The following is a 16,532-nucleotide window of genomic DNA, read 5'->3' on the forward strand; positions in this document are numbered from 1 at the left end:
CTATTGGGCGGCTAGTACGATCTTATTCTATTGGGCAGCTTGTACGATCAGGACCAACAATTCGCTAATCTGCAGTCATCTGCCCTTCTGACGCGCCACAACAGCGCACTTCTCATTGCGTACCCGGGACTTCATCCCACCCGAGTCTCTTGTGCCGTGGCGCGATACACTCAGGGAACACCTTTATTTCCGGCACGGCATCGTCTTATTGTTGGCACAGATCAGCATGGCTGATACCCAAATTAGACGATTCTACTTGGGTGGGTAAATGGATCTGGGGGCCAAACCTAAGCGCTATTCCGAATCTTACAATTACGCCCTGCGTAGGGCTGTGACACGGGTTGCCCACATCGGTCTGTCTTATTTAATTAAATACCTGACGAGTCCATTCGCCTTTCTTCGTCGTCCTTCTCCTTGCCGTCCTCGTCGTCTAACTTCCTTATACGTTGCGATGCGTGTGTGCCTTCTACAGCGGGTGATATTCTTCACTTTGGCAGTAGGCGTTTGGGCCGATTGCTACTCACGCGATGGTGCGTATGCATCCGTACTTCCGGAACCAAAAGAGTCTTGCCATCATAGGCCCTTCTGTCTATTGCTAACGTGCGCTTCTCATAGGCGAGACTTTCCAATCTAACAATCCGACTAGCGATGAATTAGTCTCATGTGGCAAAGGCACGAACAATTGTTGCTTATGGAGCGAAAGTTGCGGCAGCAACTTGCTGTGTACAAGATCAGGAAACATTGGCCGGCAATATTGCGCCGACAAGAACTGGACGGGCTGTAGTGACTTGTTTCCCGGTGAGTCCATACAGTCTAAGTCTTCATACAGAACACTATTAAGAGGACTTTCTAGAACAAGATTGGCAGGGGATAGGACTAATATTATGCGGAGAGAACGTCGTGTGTTATGGGAATGATCGCTGTTGCACAGACGGGCTATCTCAACTGCGCTATGTCAACCCGCTGACAGGTAAGTCTTGCCTCTACGAAGTGCATGTGAGACACATACTGACTTCGTACCCCTAACTCTGCAGGCAAAGTAAGCGACGCACAAGACAAGGATTCAGACGCGACAAAGACGCCAATGTGGTGGAAGGTCGATAGCTCAGGTATACTAGCCAGCTTGGGTACGGCCACTGCTTCACAAGGCGTCGCAGCATCAGAGGCGACAACCTCAACCAATTCACAAAGTACACCCGCGTCCTCGGACGGTAGTGCAGCGGCCTCTACACCCACCAGCGCGCCGTCTCCAACAGCAACCAATACCACAGATCAATCCGATGTATCGTCGAGCGGTGGTATATCGGCGGGCGCAGGAGCAGGCATCGGCGTCGGCGCAACTGCTGCTATAATCATCATTGCGTTGCTCGCTTGGCTCTTCTTTCGCGAGCGCAAGAAGAGAAGAGCACTGCAGAAACCGGCCATGGACACAACCATGCATCAGGCCCATGCTGCTCGGAAGGATATGCAGGATTACACGCACGAAGCACCACCCGATGGGCGTACTGAGTTGGAACAAGAGAGGGCGAGATATGAGATGGACGGGAGGGCGGGGCAGGAGTTGCCTTGATGTTGGGAAGCGATTTGGTCTTTCGCCCACCGTCCACCGTCAATATATCCTTTCACAACGAGCTTATCTTCCACATACAACCATAGGATCTTGAGAATTGGGTTTACCCGCGATCCGTCAAAACTCACAGTGCTGGGTGCTACTGGCATGCCACGAACACAGGACTTTGGCATGGAACGATTGGACACGCTTTTCACTTGATCTCTACCTCACTGGTAACTGTTATTTTCGTGCAATCGCTGGGCGATATTCCACCTGTCCGAGTGCTGGCAATGCAAGCCTGGCGCTCGAAGCGCTCGTCTCCATGGTTGTGCAGGATCCTCTCAATGGTCTCCACAGAACTTCCGTCTAATCTGGGACATAACCTTTCTTCACTACTGACGCGGATCGTTGTCGAATACAAATTGGGTTTCTTCCCTAGTTTGGGCTGCGATCCCACCGTGTACACTTGCAGCTCTTTGTCTTCGGTCGATTGTCCGTTTTCGCCTCGTGGAGGATTTTTGCGTGATGCGTTCGACGAGAGGTACGAGCTGTATTTGCCAATCGCAACACGCCAGAACGGCCGCAGGGCAGGGAAACATCCAGCGATCATGAGGACGTTGTTCTCAGTCCTGCTTGAGTGAGTCAAGGTCTCTTGTGTTCGATAGCACTACACTCACAGATACCAGATCGTTATCTCTGACCAAGAGTGTGTCATGTCCGCGACATTGGAGATGCTGCCCATTGCTACGATCTTCATGATGGTTGCGAATGTGCCACTGCCAACGTCAGTAATTGCACCAACAGTGCGGCGAGGTGACCTTACAGAATGCTACCACCCATCAGTATTACAAGATTTCGCTTGTCCTTTCGAGGAATGTTCAAAGTCCTTATGATAAAATACGGCATGATGGCGCAAAAGACGTCCATCATCGCGTTATACACTGAGGCTTCAGCACCTGGCAGAGACATTGGCATTCTTCCAACATACCTGAGACCGACTTTCCGACAACATTCAGCATTGCGGGGCTCAAGCATGTGCCCTCAATCTGCGGTTTCCAGGACTTCTGTACGGGCGAACAAAAGAAAATCATGACAGAGCATGAGAGTGTGGAGCCGATCAGTAGGACGACCAGAGGGGCGTACGCGACACACTTGTGCGATAGACGCGCTGTGTGTCCTCGGATCTAGGCTGGTAAGCTGAGAGTCACGTCCATTGCATAGTACTGTGTACTTACTCTCATTAGTGCGATGATGATGGACGCTTTCGTGAAGAAAGCGCTGACGATGGAGAAGCAAGGCGCCAACAGCACGTACATGGTAGCCACTGCCTGATCTTCTGGATCACTGATGTCCCATACATGTTGTCCAAGGCCGTGCGCAGTGCCGGCTGTTACGAGCGATGTACACACTACAGCGAAGATCTGATGTTCGAGTAAGTCAATGGCAATCGAATGTAGGACTGAGGTCTAAAGTCGAACTCACCAGGCCCGCAATCATACACCAGTCGTCCCAGCCCAGAGTCGTCGTCACGATTCGTGCGCGTGTATATGATCGCGCTAAGACGAAGATGGATGAAAATGAGACCAGCGTCCACCCAACAACATTGAGGACTTTTCGATAATCATTCATGTCTGCGGAAAGGAGCAGCGACAAACCTCGAATGCATCGCAACGGCACTCAAAAGACACTTCACAGGGCAGAGCATCGTTCTCATACTGCTCCTGGACATACTGGGTCCCAAGTATGGGTCATTCGAGCGTGCTATCGCTCGTTCAGGTATGCCAAGCTTGTGCCGTATGGCTTCTGGCGCGGCACACTTTCCTACTTGCCGAAATTCCTGCAGAAGCGTCTCATGAGCGTTCATGATTTGATGGCTCAAGCTGTGCCGCAATCCTACACAACGCTACCTGGGTACGCTCGTATCAACCCAGTAGCCCCCACGCACTGTCATTGGCTGTGACATGGGACGGGCCGTGGTCCGCCCCACTCAATTTCAGGGAGCGGGACGTACCTACCTACCTAGGTAGGTAGGTATCGAAGCCTCGCATGAGATGAGGCACCGAAAGCTCGAAACATGCCCCGTCATCGCCTTGTATCGCATCTTCGGATAAACAGCGTCTTCCCTCATGCCTCGAAATTCTGGTCACAAACCACTCCAACCTAGTCACAATGGCCACATTATCACCAACAGTTCTATTCGTTGTCAGTCTGTTGGCAATATTGTACCTCTGGCTCCGTAAACGACAAGACTCGAATTTACCTCCGGGACCGCCTCGTTTGCCCATTCTCGGCAACTTACACCAGGCTCCCAAAGAAGCAGTTTGGGTTACATACCAGAGATGGGTGGAACAGTATGGTCCTCTTGTGTACCTCAATTTCGGCGGCACGAATGTGATATTGATTGGAGACCACGAGGTGGCCAAAGATCTGCTCGACAAGAAGGCAATGATCTACAGTAGTCGGCCACGCATGGTAAGTCACAAGTCCATTCTGCCGACAGCTGTAATAGCGACCTGATATATTCCAAGGTCATGGCACAAGAGTTGACGTGCAAGAGCAAGCACATAATGTTCAAGCCATTCGATGGTGATTTCCTCTTGCACCAACGACTAGAAGCTCCTGTGCTCAGTCCGCGCGCGTCAGCCTGTTACACGGCAATCCAGGACCTAGAGAGCAAACAGCTCTTGAAAAACCTTCTTCAATCAAACGACTTCCCCAAGGAGTTTGAGCGTTTTGCAGCGAGCATCGTATATTCCATCACTTTCGGTATGCGCATCATCACCGGCGACGAATGGCAACTCCAGACCAGTCACGAGTGTCTTAAGAACTTCACTATTGCCGGTCAGGTCGGCGCGTGGATAGTCGATCTCTTCCCGTCTCTGAACAGTCTCCCAGCACCATTGACGCCGTGGAAGAAAACGGCTGAGACGTGGTACGAGATGTGGGAAAATCTCCACATGGCCAACATGCAAGACGCACTTAAGCGCAAGGGATGGAACTGGGCCAAGGAATTCAACAAGTCAAAGGAGGCAACAGATCTCGCTCCGACAGAGATAGCATGGGACCTTGGTATCCTGTGTGATGCTGGCGTCGAAACTACACAAGTCCAATTGCAGATTTTCATTTTGGCATGCGTAGCCTACCCAGATTGGATTGCCACCGCGCAGAAAGAGCTCGACGAAGTCGTCGGTACGAATCGCCTTCCTGGATTCGAAGATCTGAGCAACCTGCCCTATCTTCAGGCCGTGGTAGAGGAAAACTTTAGATGGCGGCACATTGTGCCAGCTGGGATTCCGCATGCCACGACCCAGGAGGACTTTTACAAAGGCTATCTGATACCCAAGGGTTCAGTTGTAGTTCCCGTGTTCGCCGCCATGCGCCAGAACTCCCGCACATATGACTCACCAGAAGTGTTCCGGCCTGAACGATGGATCGAAAAGACGCAGCCTGCCAACTTTGGATACGGCCGGAGAGTTTGCCCTGGACGCTTCATTGCACGAAACTCTCTAGCCATAGCGATGGCAAGGCTGCTTTGGGCGTTCAACATACGCTCTAAAGATGGCGCAAGGATCAACGTATCGGAAGAAATGTTTACAACTGGGTTTGTGTCCGGCCCAAAACCATTTGTTGCTGTCTTTGAGCCGAGGTCAGAGGAGCGCAAGGGTCTCGTTGAAAGAGAATTCGACCTGGTTGACAAGGACATAGCGAATCTTCTAGGTGAGGCCAGAGGGAAACAGATTGCTGCTGGACTGTCGCCTCAAGGGTAGCTACCTTAGTTTACAGCAATGCACACCTTGCCGATGTGTTGACCTGACACCAAATACTCAAAGGCAGAAACGACCTCATCCCTCCCAAAGCCAAACACCTTCTCTACGGGCACATTGAGGTTCTTGGAAGTCACAAAGCGTGTGACATCTTCCAGCTGTTGCTTAGATCCAACCATGATGCCGCGGACGATTGCACCCTTCGATAGGGCAAGCGCTGCCACGTCAGGCATCTTCTCCTGGGGACAGGAGGCAAGGAACCCTATGACAGCAATGTTTCCGCCGTAAGCCACTGCATCAATGCTTTGACCGATCGTTCCAGCTCCACCGTTCTCGAGAATGAAATCTGCACCGTGGCCATTGGTGATCTTGAGCACCTCCTGGGACCAAGCAGGAGTCGATTTGTAATTGATGGTATAGTCGGCACCGTACGTTCTTTGAACATGCGCGAGCTTGTCGTCTGAGGAAGAAGTGATGATCGTGACAGCGCCTGCAGCCCTAGCCAAGATAAGCCCAGTGATCGAAACACCACCAGTGCCTACAAATGTAATCAGCGGTAGCTCTTATGATTTAAAAAAAAAAGAACCCTTACCGAGAAAGAGCACTGTCTGGCCAGGCTTCAACGGAACGTTGCCGTAAAGCGCATTCCACGCGGTGGTTCCTGTACAGACTAGAGCCGAGAGCTGAGCGAAGCTGAGCTTAGTAGTTGAAGGTACCCTGACGAGTGCCGAGCTAGGCAATGTAATAAATTCTCGAAGAACTCCATCGTAACAACCACCCAAGCTATGGTGCCAATCCGGCATAGCACCGTACAAGGTCTTCAAGTCAAAGGATGCAATCACCTTGTCTCCCTCGGCGAAGTCCTCCACGTGGCTGCCCACACGTACAACCTCTCCAGAAAGATCAGAGCAAGGCACCACATTGTCTTTCACTGGGAAAGGGTACTTTCCGGTGGAAACAGCAAAGTCGCGGAAGTTGAGAGCTACATTCTTGATTCGGATCAAGACTTCTTGAGCGGAGGGTGAGGGCACGTCCTCTTCGCTAACCTGAAGGTCTTGGATGGAAGTGCGCTGGGGCAGTCGAAAAACTCGTTGTGTGGTCATAGCGAATAGGCTGGCCGCTGTGTAAAAGTTGGGGGGTAAAAGGTGTGACGAAGCAAGTTCGATACCCAGCTTGGTGATCGTACCTGAGCGCCTTTATAGCTTTCTAGCGGCACCAGGTATATTGAACCCAATGTTGATAACATCATGTGTCTACATACCAAACCACACCGCCGAGCAGATGGTTCCTTGTATGCACTAGCGCCATTTCATACAGGTGTAACCGCAAGCGCCAGGTCTTTGATCATCTGTCGGATGGAGATTGGACTGCACGTTTTTTTTTTCAAACTACATGCTGGGTTTGGCCTGTGTCTGGCTAGATACCTAGGTAGCGTTTAGGGGAGGCGATGTACGATTGTTTTTGTGCGTGCTTTCCTATTCCGGATGTCGGGTGCTTCGGCTTGCTTCTGACACGGCCCAACCTCGGTAAAGTGCTTGGTATCGTTGAGACCCTGGCGTCAGAGCAAGTGGAAGCGCTCCAGGGCTTACCCACCTTCTCTACGATCACCTCAACGCATTAGTGCTTCTATTCCCCGTCTTACATGATACATCAATACGTAGTTTCTGACATATTGCCTTAATGGCAGGTGACTCAGAGATCGTTGCGCAAGCCAGTCGAACAAGGTCTCGATTGGGTTGGTAAGATCGAAACTACGTCATCATTGCCTTCATAATGCTAATGTTGCAAGCTGAAGCCTATGCTGCCGGCGCAGAAGGCGGAAGTGTGCGTTGTATCCCAGTTCTCGTGCGTGTTTTTTTGGTTCATCTTTCCTAGGCGATGGAGCTCAGCCACGATGCCGGAGTTGTCAAGCTCGCGGTGATGAGTGCCGCTGGGGTCTGAAAGCGTCGTTCCATCCGTCCAGAGCGCTACAATTGTCCAGCGAGCATAGCGCTGCTTTGCTTGTCGTTGAAGGGGAACGAGGCCAATCTGGCGGGCAATCCGTAACGACTGTAAGCTAGGGTCGACAGTTTTCTTAGGTCTTCCTCAAGTGTGCGTGCTCACAGTGTTCAGATAGTGGATAACACGGATCAAATCGTGCGCGAGTACCAAGATTTCTACGCTGCCGCATCCCTAGATCCTGGGAGCTCGAGCGCGGCCGCAGCTCGGTCAGAAAGCCACTTGGACGCGAGCACTTCTGATTATCATCTAGAAGCTTCCGTTGCAGAGTACGCCGAATTGGAGCTCACCTCGTCAAGTTCGGTTGTGTTGGACCGCAACGTCGCGGCCAATCCTGCCGCGACGGCTCAAAGTCAGGGTCTTGAAGATACTGGTCGTCTGCTCCAAAGCACCTTTCCCTCTCCGTCCTGGCATGCTTCGTCGGTGAGCACGTCAGCCTCCTCATTCCTACTTGATCGAGCCGTCAGCTGTATTGCGCCATCAGAGATTGAGGCTGAGCTTCCTGTGTCGAAGGCGGAACAAGCTCGGCTCGTTCGTGTGTATCTGCAAGAAACGGGGACGTGGTGCGAGGCCACAGACTCAGGCAGGCACTTTACAGGATCATATGTTCATAAATTGATGGAGAACAAACCGTTCGCAGCCGCAGCCATGGCTCTGGCATCCCGACAGCTTGACGCCCTACATCACAGTCAGCGTCAGAGTACGTTAAGCCTTTATCAGCATGCTGTGCAGTCACTGCTTCACTATGAACCATCTCAGTGTGGTGAAGCTACATTAGCCACTTGTATCCTACTAAGTGTCTACGAAATGATGGCTTCTGATGTTAGCGAGTGGAGACGCCATCTCAAGGTTCGTTTGCCAGGTAAGATTGGTGGATTGCCGATGTTGACATCTTCTACAGGGCTGTGTCTGGAACTTGAAGTCTAAAGGTTGGAACGGCTCTAGTCCAGGACTCATAAAGGCTTGTTTCTGGGCTTTCGCACGTATAGGTACATTATGGTTACATCGCATCACGTACTCTTGCTGAATCGTTCTTAGATGTATGGGCAGCCTTTGTTCTCGAAGAAGAGACCCTGATACCAACCGGTGATTGGGTCGATGACAGCAATGTGCGGTCAATTGCGGCCACTGCATCAATTGACGCTTACTGCAATCTTGCTATACTTATCTTCGCGAAGATAATAAATCTCATTGCAACGAGCCGGAAACAACAAGGACACTTATCTGACAGCCCGTCTACTATTAACGCATTGTGGCGTGAACTACAAGATTGGCGAATTCATCGTCCGAGGCAAGTTCTTTCTCTCATCAGAACAGAGGCACATCAAGGGAACCCATTTCCGACTGTTCTATATACCAGCAACTCGTCGGTTTGCGGCAACACTTTCTACCATGCCGGGTCCATTCTGTTGCTACGGACGGGAGATGTGCATCAGGACGAGATGCACGCTGAGACAGAGAGGTATGATCCAATCTGGCATGCCAAAGAGCTCTGTGGGATCAGCTTAGCGAATTCATCGCATGCCAACTGGGCCAATCACTTACAGCCTCTTTACATTGCTGGGCAGGTATTCGGCGATAGCTCGACTAAGCAGCCAGGTGTCCCACCACGACTGAATGAGAGCGACATTGCAAACGATGTGAAGTATGCGGCAGAGAAGCTCGCGCTGTTGAGACACCTATCCAAGATAGAGCAGGAGATTGGCTGGACGACCTCTGGTAGAGCAGCAGACCTAAGAAAACTTTGGGGGCTCGGGTAAACAAAATGTAGAGTGTAGCATATTACTTGTTCTTTTATGTTACTGTTGCTCGTCTTGTTAAGTAGGGTTAATTAGCGGAAGATAGTCGACAAGCATGCCTTATGCAATTAATAAAAGGCAACAACTTCTATGTACATGCTAAACGATGTTGCAAGCTAAGAGCTATTAAAACCTTTGTTACTAATAACGCAGTGCGATCAGCTTTATACAAGCTTAGCTGCCGGGAAGCATTAGACGAACAGTCTTTCGCTCGTCATCCACCGTCAATATTCACTCCCACGACGAGCATATCTTCCACATACGACCACAGGATCTTGAGAATTAGGCTTCCCGTCCGCTCAGCCATATACAAGCAAGATACCGGCGGATTAGTACTCGGGTGGGTGACCACCGGGGAATCCCCGCTGTTGTATGTTTTTGGACTTTTTTTGCATTGGATGGCAAAAAGGAGGCTGTATGTTTTTGCCATTTGAACCATCTTTTTGCTATTCGTTTGCGAGCCTTGTCTGCGAGCATCACGCGGTACCTGTGATTGAGTTATTACAACTCGTCAATGCTTATTGTGTCGAGTGGGGTCGGTTGGTGGGGAATTGTCGACAAGCATTCCCTGAGCGGGGCGCAATGCATAAGGTTCGTGAGGGCCCGAACTAGTGGTCTATTCAATACTCTCGGCGGCTACATGTCAATCATGCGCGTTGTCCCAGTTCACCGCTGGTTTACAACTACGTGTAAAGCTTGTTTACATCTGTGAATGCCGGCGACACAGTATTGTGCATTCATGTTCGTTCGGATAGTTCGCCATGTACTCTATCGCTGGTCGTGCTCAACTGTTTCGTCGACAACGAGGATATGTGCCAAGGACACGACACCGGCAGCATCAACGAGGTACAGTAATGTTTTAGATCATATATATTTCTTCGATATTGACATTAGGTATTAAGTTTCGTATCCAATTCATCATACAAGCTCATCTCATCTCGAGTATTCAACTCCCTCCTCTCCGTGTGTGGTATAATGCGTAAACGTCGTAATAGAGTACAAGTAATAAGGAAAAGTGGTCATGCTTATAAGCATAGACCTTACTCAATCTAGAGCATCGCCAATCTCATCTTCTCATGAGGATAGGGTGTAATGGCTTAGTAGTTGGTGGCTGAGCCGTAGGTAGCGGTGTTACCGTTATTGGCGTAGTTGGCAGTAGGAGCAACGTGAGGAGCAGTGTGGTATCCACCGGTCACGGGCTTGTCAGTCGCGAAACCAGTGTGGGGGGCAGCAACTGTGGAGCCGGTGTAAGCGGTGTCGTGGCTGGGGCGGTAGTCGTGGGTGCCAGCAGGGACAGCGAGGCCACCAGCGGTAGTAGCAGGGACGGTACCGACTTCAGGGTCGCGGTGGCCAGTGGTGCGGTTAGCCTTGCGGCGCTGCCAGAACTTCATGCCGGAGCCCTTGGTGTAGCCGTTGCTGGGGCCGGGACCGAACGCCTTCTCCTTCTTGTGGTGCTTCATGAGGAAGACCTGGACGAGGGCGCTGAGCAGGAAGAGGAAGGCGCCGATGATGGCGACGGCGAAGCAGGCGGTGTTGAGCTTGCAGATCGTGCCGAGCGAGGCGGAGTAGGTGATCTGGTCGCCGCGGCCGTTGGAACCGAAGCCTTCCTTGGAGTTGGCGGGTCCGTCACCGAGGGGTGTCTGCACGCGGCCGGAACACTTGGATGCGCCGTCGCGGGTCAGGACAGCGACGGCGATCATGGCACCGCAGCAGAGGATGTCGAGGAGTATGCCGAGGAAAGCAAAGATTTTCTGGGGATGGCATTAGTGTGTGTTGGTATTTATATCGCCAAGGGATTGTCTTACCTTTCCACCAAGGAAGCAAGTCAACAGGACTGCGAAGATGGTGTATAGCACAGTCGCACCAGCGAGACCGGTAACGGCTTGCTGCCAGACGGGAATGTTGACATCGCGGTCCGCCTCTACAGACAGGAAGTAACTGTAGATACCGAGGATAATCGCAGCACAGCAGAACTCAAGCGCATATAGCGCTGTAGAGCCCAACTTCAAAGCAGCACCGCCGAAACCCATTGTCGCAATTAAGATTCGAGGTAGAGAGAGGTGCTAGGTGGGAGAGGTGACGAGGAGGGCGATGCTCAAGGTGTATGTTGTTGTGATGTTAGACTGTGAATACTCGCCAGCCACAGGGGGGAGCGAAAAGGATTTATGTGTCTCTGTCCGTTTCGATACTGCCCCGGGCGATGACGCAGCCTTGCAACTCGCTTTCCATGATGCAGCATTGGCGTCGTCGTGCCTGCCTTGTTCCGTCAAAGTTCGCTGTCGATCCCGCCCCGTGCGTCAGCCACGCTAGCCACTAGCCCGCTTTTTGAACCCTGCTTTTACTCTGCCATCGACCACACGTCATTTTTTTCACCGACCCATCTCATCAAACTTGTCACCTGAATCGACCAAACAGCGTCCTGGACTGCGCCCCGACCGAGGGTTTCGCCGACGAAAGAAACTCAAATTCGGAGCTTGCTATGATGCTGCCACAAGCAAGATGATCTCAAGCGCAAACTTGGCAGATGAGGTGTTGGTGGTTTTCCAGGGTTCTTTGGATGAAATTGTCGACGTGGCTGCGACTGGATGCGAGGCAAGCCACAGTCTGACAGGCACAATGCACATGGGCGGGTAACTCCCTGCATACGTTCCAGGCCCTCGAAGTCATGTCCATATCAAGTTTCGATATTCCAATGTTTCAACCGTCACACGAAAGAAACACAAATGTGTTCCATCGTTCCATCGCCCACACGCCCACACGCCCACACGCCCAGCGTTCCCGCATCACGCCCGCTCTTCTTTTCTTTTTCTTTCGCGTTCGCATAAGCCGTCGTGGTTCGTTGATCTCGGATCCGTCTGATCCGGTAGTGGTACGCAGCGCCGTTATGTGTCTAATGCTCGCGGTGCTGTGTAACCAAACTAGCAAAACCTGAACTCAGCCTGATCGTGATCGTTTTAGCTGCGGCAGTTGCTTTTCCCCTATCTGCTATGATGCGGAGGACCCTCCGCAGCCGCACGCTACCTTCCCCACGAAATTACCTTAGCCGGCGATCAGGCATTGGTGGCAGTGCGTGACGTCGTGGCTGCTACCGATGATCGTCGGCGGCGCCGTGGCTGTGATGACGATCGAGCGCTGTCACTCGAAGACATCAGGGCGAGATGGACTGAGTGGAGTGGTTGCAAGAGTCGCAATGGTATGCAATGAAATTGGTGCTTAGGAATATTATGAACGTCCTCGTTATCGATACCAGGCTTAATATTTCACATGCGTTCGAGCACAGATGGGCCAGAACATGTCCCTGCTTCATACTAAGTTTCTCGCTAACTACACGTCGCCGGTCTCAAACGACAAGATCAGCCTGACAATAGAGAGCACCTTGATACATTTTTCTTATACCCCGAAACCATACCCGTCCCTTGCTCGCCTGAGCAGCGCCGTGCATCATCAGCATAACTTCCTTGTCTTTCGCTGGCCTCATACAAGATCTACGGCCCTCCATAAAGAGACAGTGTTCAAAAGTGGCGGGGTTCGATGGCAATGCGCAGGAATCTTTAGGAACAGGTTTTAGAGACGTAATGGTTCGTTCTTTTGACTATGGTCTACTTATAAGGTGGGGAATCAGGTAAAGACAAGTCAAGCATAGAAAGCGCCGAGATAATCTTCGTGGTCGACATCAACCCATCTGGGACGAATACAACGGCGCGTCGGAAGGAACAGGATCTTACTAATTCATATTGCAGTATCCTGAATCTTGTTTCTCTCACGTACCATGGAGGTTCTCGAATTAAAGTCGACGATTATCATCTTCATCTTCTTGTTCTCTCACATTTTGCTGCTCACACTCACACACACACAGTCAAGTCTCGATAGTTGCACCGTTTCTAATATCATCTTCACCACAGGGGTAGCTAGGATCTGCGTCGCAGTTTGTTGCACACCCACCATGCTCAATCTCATATCTCGACTTGGATTTGTCGCCGGCTAGTGGGGCTCAGTATCACGAAACGAATATACTACATAAAGCCATTCCTCTTTCTCGATACATACGGCTTATATAGTTAAGAAGTACTTCGGATTACGTATCATATTGGTTGCAGGACATGTGTGACTCGTTGTTCAGGCGTCATGGCCGCACCATGGGATAAAGTGGATAGTAACCATGGTACAGTGTCGCCATCACAGCCACACGGTGACAGTGTAAGTCAGAGCCAAGTATATATTCTGTTGGTCATAGAACTGTGCAGACTATCTTCGATCATCCTACACGCTGTGCATTTCAACCAACTCGCTTACGACAACACGTACGAACAACCTGCACCGTAACCTCTTTTCACACCCCTCTTAGCCTCTTCCAAAAACCTCGCAACCCATCATACTAGCGCTTGCGCAGTTCCAGCAGTCACGATGACATCTTCCCAAGACATACCCATCGAAACCCTCACTTACACTCTCTCGCCCAAGAAGTCCCATCTCATCCTCGACGGCCTCATAGACCGCATGCCCCCAATCTCCGCTCTCACAGACCCACTACCCAAAAACCGTGTCTGCGGGTCTCTTGGAATTTTCCCCACAGAAATCCTCCTCAAGATCATCGAAGATCTTACCATCAGAGACACGATGCGTTTCCGACGCTGCTGCCGCTTCGCCATGCACCTCGTCGACACCGAATCGCCTCTAAGGTACGCGTTGAAGTGGGCGCCAAACACTGTGAAAGGAATGATAGCGATACGAAATACAGTGCACATCACACCGAGAATGTTATTTCGCACGCTCCGACATCGACGCTGCTCGTTCAAAAAGAGCGGGAAGAAGTGTTGTGGAAGGGTAGCAGAAATAGTCTACCTACCCACCTGCACGCGCCTCTGCCTCTCCTGTCTAGAGAAAGGCCACCGGCGGCCCGCAAGTAAAGAGGCGGTAATGCGTGCCCGCTACGTTGGCGACATAGGCCATGAGGATCTGAGCCCGGTGGTGCCCCGTTTCCGGCTCTCACCTGTCACGTTGACGAATGGGGTAAACAGATTCTGGATCAAGGCAGAGGAGAACATGTACGATTGGGATTACGTCGATGAGATGTATCCCCATCGGGCACAAAACCCGCGCGACACTGGCCGTGAGCGATATAGTAAATATTGGCTCAAGCGTTGCGTCTTCCTTGGCGAATTGAAGGCGCAGTTTCAGACTGGCTATCGCCTTACAGCTGTGGATGTCGTACCGAAGAGGACAGTCATGGGTATGTGCTCTGTCTGGGCTCCGGCGATTGACCCGGTGCCGTTGGTGAAGGAGAAGAAGTTGTACTGCTTGTGTTGCTTAGGCACTACGATAAAGCGGGAAGTTTATACTATGGAGTCGTTCTTGGTTCATCTTAGGGATGTGTGCCGTGTCAGGCCAATTAGGGATGTGTATCGTGTCAGGCCGAAAGGGGTTTGGAATCGGGTCGATCTTCCTGAGTTGGTTCTTGCAAGCGATTGATCGTAAGACGCACTGATCGTTTGATAACCTGGCATTTGAGCCATATGCTTGGATTCTATCGTTTGCCGGCAGTTTGGACTGATTCATGTCTGATACAAGCTAGAATAACTATGAAGTTTAACACTTAGTAGTATCAGTAGTACCCACAATTCTCCGTCTTCCACCGTCAAAATCCTATTTTCCTTTCAACCTGTAGTCTTCTTCAATCATTCTGAGCCAATACTTGATGTCATCACCCTCTTGATACTTGAGGATAATCTCAGCTGAACAACGATTTTCCCAATCAACATATGCCCACCCTTCATCCTCCAGTTGTGGATCATAGCCATAGCCATGTTGCACGATACTTGGACGAAGTTGGTGGAACCTCCTCAGGTGGAGGCCTAAGTCGCCGAAACTGAGTTTTCGTAAGGTGACCTCTTCCAGATTTAGTTCTCTCCTAATAAAATGTACGATTCCGACAGGCCAGGTGGCCTTGTAGGTCCATACCTCTTCCAAGCATAGAATCCGTAAAGTATCTTTGATGGGGCGTAAACAGTGTTCGAGCTGAGTCTGTGTCGTTTTTAGATTAGACAAGGATAGCCGACGCAGCGCGGGTAGATTCAAGGACTGATTCATAGATTCGAAGAATCTGTCGCAGTGACTTTTACCTCCAAATCCGATGTGTAGATCATCCAAATTTGCGGCGACTCGGATCAGGCTGCAAAGATTGCGAATATCTCCAGCATCATCATCTGTAACCGATCAGTGTTGATCGGCTGTATGAGCTCCGATCTTGGACGTACCTTTGCCAGTACCGAGAACCATGTCTATCTGAAGCATCCGAAGCTTTCCAAGTTGATCCGTGAAGGTGATGATGTCTCCCAGGTGAGAGGGATCAGCTGCCATGATAGTGCTGTTGGCGCATATGGATAACTCCTCGAGAGACTGGATAGTAGGAATTGCTGTTGCTAGCAGAGTTCTCAATGTTGTAGCCCAGTAATTCCATAGTAGCTCGAGTTGCTCCCGTTCATAGACCCTGAAATTGTAGCCAGTCTCCCTGATGTGAAACCCACTTAGATTCGGTAGCTTAGACAAAGCAGACGCGAGGATTTCTGCACAATCACCATCCTTTAGCCATTTGCTGATGTTCTCGTCCAATAGTGAATTTGGGTCCTTCTGTATGCATACGTCCTGGTATGGATGGACGGTACCACATTTGATAGTCACAGACTCGATATGGTGAGCTAGTGGTCCCCTTGAGATGCGCAGCAATCGGTTGAGTCCTGTCTCGCTGAACGGTAGTTTGATTCGCTTGTAGTGGTTGTTACCAAAGTACCGCATGATCTTGCTATCGAGCTGTTTGCATGTTAGACGAAGCGCTTCGCATAGCTTGCGACTGCTGGAGCGAGTCTCCGCACAGCATATGATACTGAGAAGGAGCTCTATCGGTAAGCTGGGAAGGTTGGCCGCCATGACTACTGCTATCATTCAGTTAGTACGAGAACTAGAGGAAGGTGCGACACCTACATGAGCCCAGACCTGTACCAGCGAGAGAGTTGAGAGGTACCTAGTGGAGCTTCAAAAGGTATCGAGCGTGTGATATGGCGAGTAGGCGTGGTCGTATTGGAGTTGGAAAGCGCGTGAGGTGGGCAAGTGTGGGCGCGAATAAATAGCCCTGGGGAGTTGCCTCATTACTAGCGCGGTGCAAGTGAGGAAGGAGCGTTTGATGACCACAAGATTTCTCGCAGCACGGCGCACTAGAGCCAAAAAGAATAGGCCCCAGTCTTCTTTACCTGTGAAATGCAAATATGCCGTACGAACTTTTGTTTACTTATGACTTAGAATGTCTCCGCTTGTTCCTACTACTAATGCTCACTGCGCCCTGGGAAGATGTTACACATCTTCTAGCTATCTACGAGTCTGCACGTTCTCTATACACCCCAGCCGCTACACAACCCTTTACCCTCT

General features: G+C 50.9%; 6 protein-coding genes across 6 annotated transcripts; 2 read left to right on the forward strand and 4 right to left on the reverse strand.

Moving 5' to 3' along the window:
- Positions 1-1,763: 1,763 nt before the first annotated feature.
- On the reverse strand, positions 1,764-2,309 carry J4E90_006966 (uncharacterized protein; the record flags this gene model as incomplete). Its single annotated transcript, XM_051436508.1, has 2 exons — positions 1,764-2,181; positions 2,230-2,309. The coding sequence occupies 2 exons, from the start codon at positions 2,307-2,309 to the stop codon at positions 1,764-1,766; spliced, it is 498 nt and encodes a 165-aa protein (XP_051289254.1).
- Positions 2,310-3,721: 1,412 nt separating this feature from the next.
- J4E90_006967 (uncharacterized protein) lies at positions 3,722-5,319 on the forward strand (the record flags this gene model as incomplete). Its single annotated transcript, XM_051436509.1, has 2 exons — positions 3,722-4,024; positions 4,081-5,319. The coding sequence occupies 2 exons, from the start codon at positions 3,722-3,724 to the stop codon at positions 5,317-5,319; spliced, it is 1,542 nt and encodes a 513-aa protein (XP_051289255.1).
- Positions 5,320-5,324: 5 nt separating this feature from the next.
- J4E90_006968 (uncharacterized protein) lies at positions 5,325-6,419 on the reverse strand (the record flags this gene model as incomplete). The annotated part of the gene is made up of 2 exons (XM_051436510.1): positions 5,325-5,854; positions 5,909-6,419. The coding sequence occupies 2 exons, from the start codon at positions 6,417-6,419 to the stop codon at positions 5,325-5,327; spliced, it is 1,041 nt and encodes a 346-aa protein (XP_051289256.1).
- Positions 6,420-10,210: 3,791 nt separating this feature from the next.
- On the reverse strand, positions 10,211-11,143 carry J4E90_006969 (uncharacterized protein; the record flags this gene model as incomplete). The annotated part of the gene is made up of 2 exons (XM_051436511.1): positions 10,211-10,864; positions 10,919-11,143. 2 exons carry the CDS (start codon positions 11,141-11,143, stop codon positions 10,211-10,213), a joined length of 879 nt encoding a protein of 292 aa, XP_051289257.1.
- A 2,374-nt stretch (positions 11,144-13,517) lies between these two features.
- J4E90_006970 (uncharacterized protein) lies at positions 13,518-14,582 on the forward strand (the record flags this gene model as incomplete). Its single annotated transcript, XM_051436512.1, has 2 exons — positions 13,518-13,820; positions 13,995-14,582. The coding sequence occupies 2 exons, from the start codon at positions 13,518-13,520 to the stop codon at positions 14,580-14,582; spliced, it is 891 nt and encodes a 296-aa protein (XP_051289258.1).
- Positions 14,583-14,756: 174 nt separating this feature from the next.
- J4E90_006971 (uncharacterized protein) lies at positions 14,757-16,037 on the reverse strand (the record flags this gene model as incomplete). The annotated part of the gene is made up of 2 exons (XM_051436513.1): positions 14,757-15,100; positions 15,368-16,037. 2 exons carry the CDS (start codon positions 16,035-16,037, stop codon positions 14,757-14,759), a joined length of 1,014 nt encoding a protein of 337 aa, XP_051289259.1.
- Between the last annotated feature and the right edge of the window lie 495 nt (positions 16,038-16,532).

This window comes from Alternaria incomplexa, assembly GCF_024043165.1.
Source record: "Alternaria incomplexa strain BMP 0042 chromosome Unknown scaffold_10, whole genome shotgun sequence".
Lineage (NCBI taxonomy): Eukaryota > Fungi > Ascomycota > Dothideomycetes > Pleosporales > Pleosporaceae > Alternaria > Alternaria incomplexa.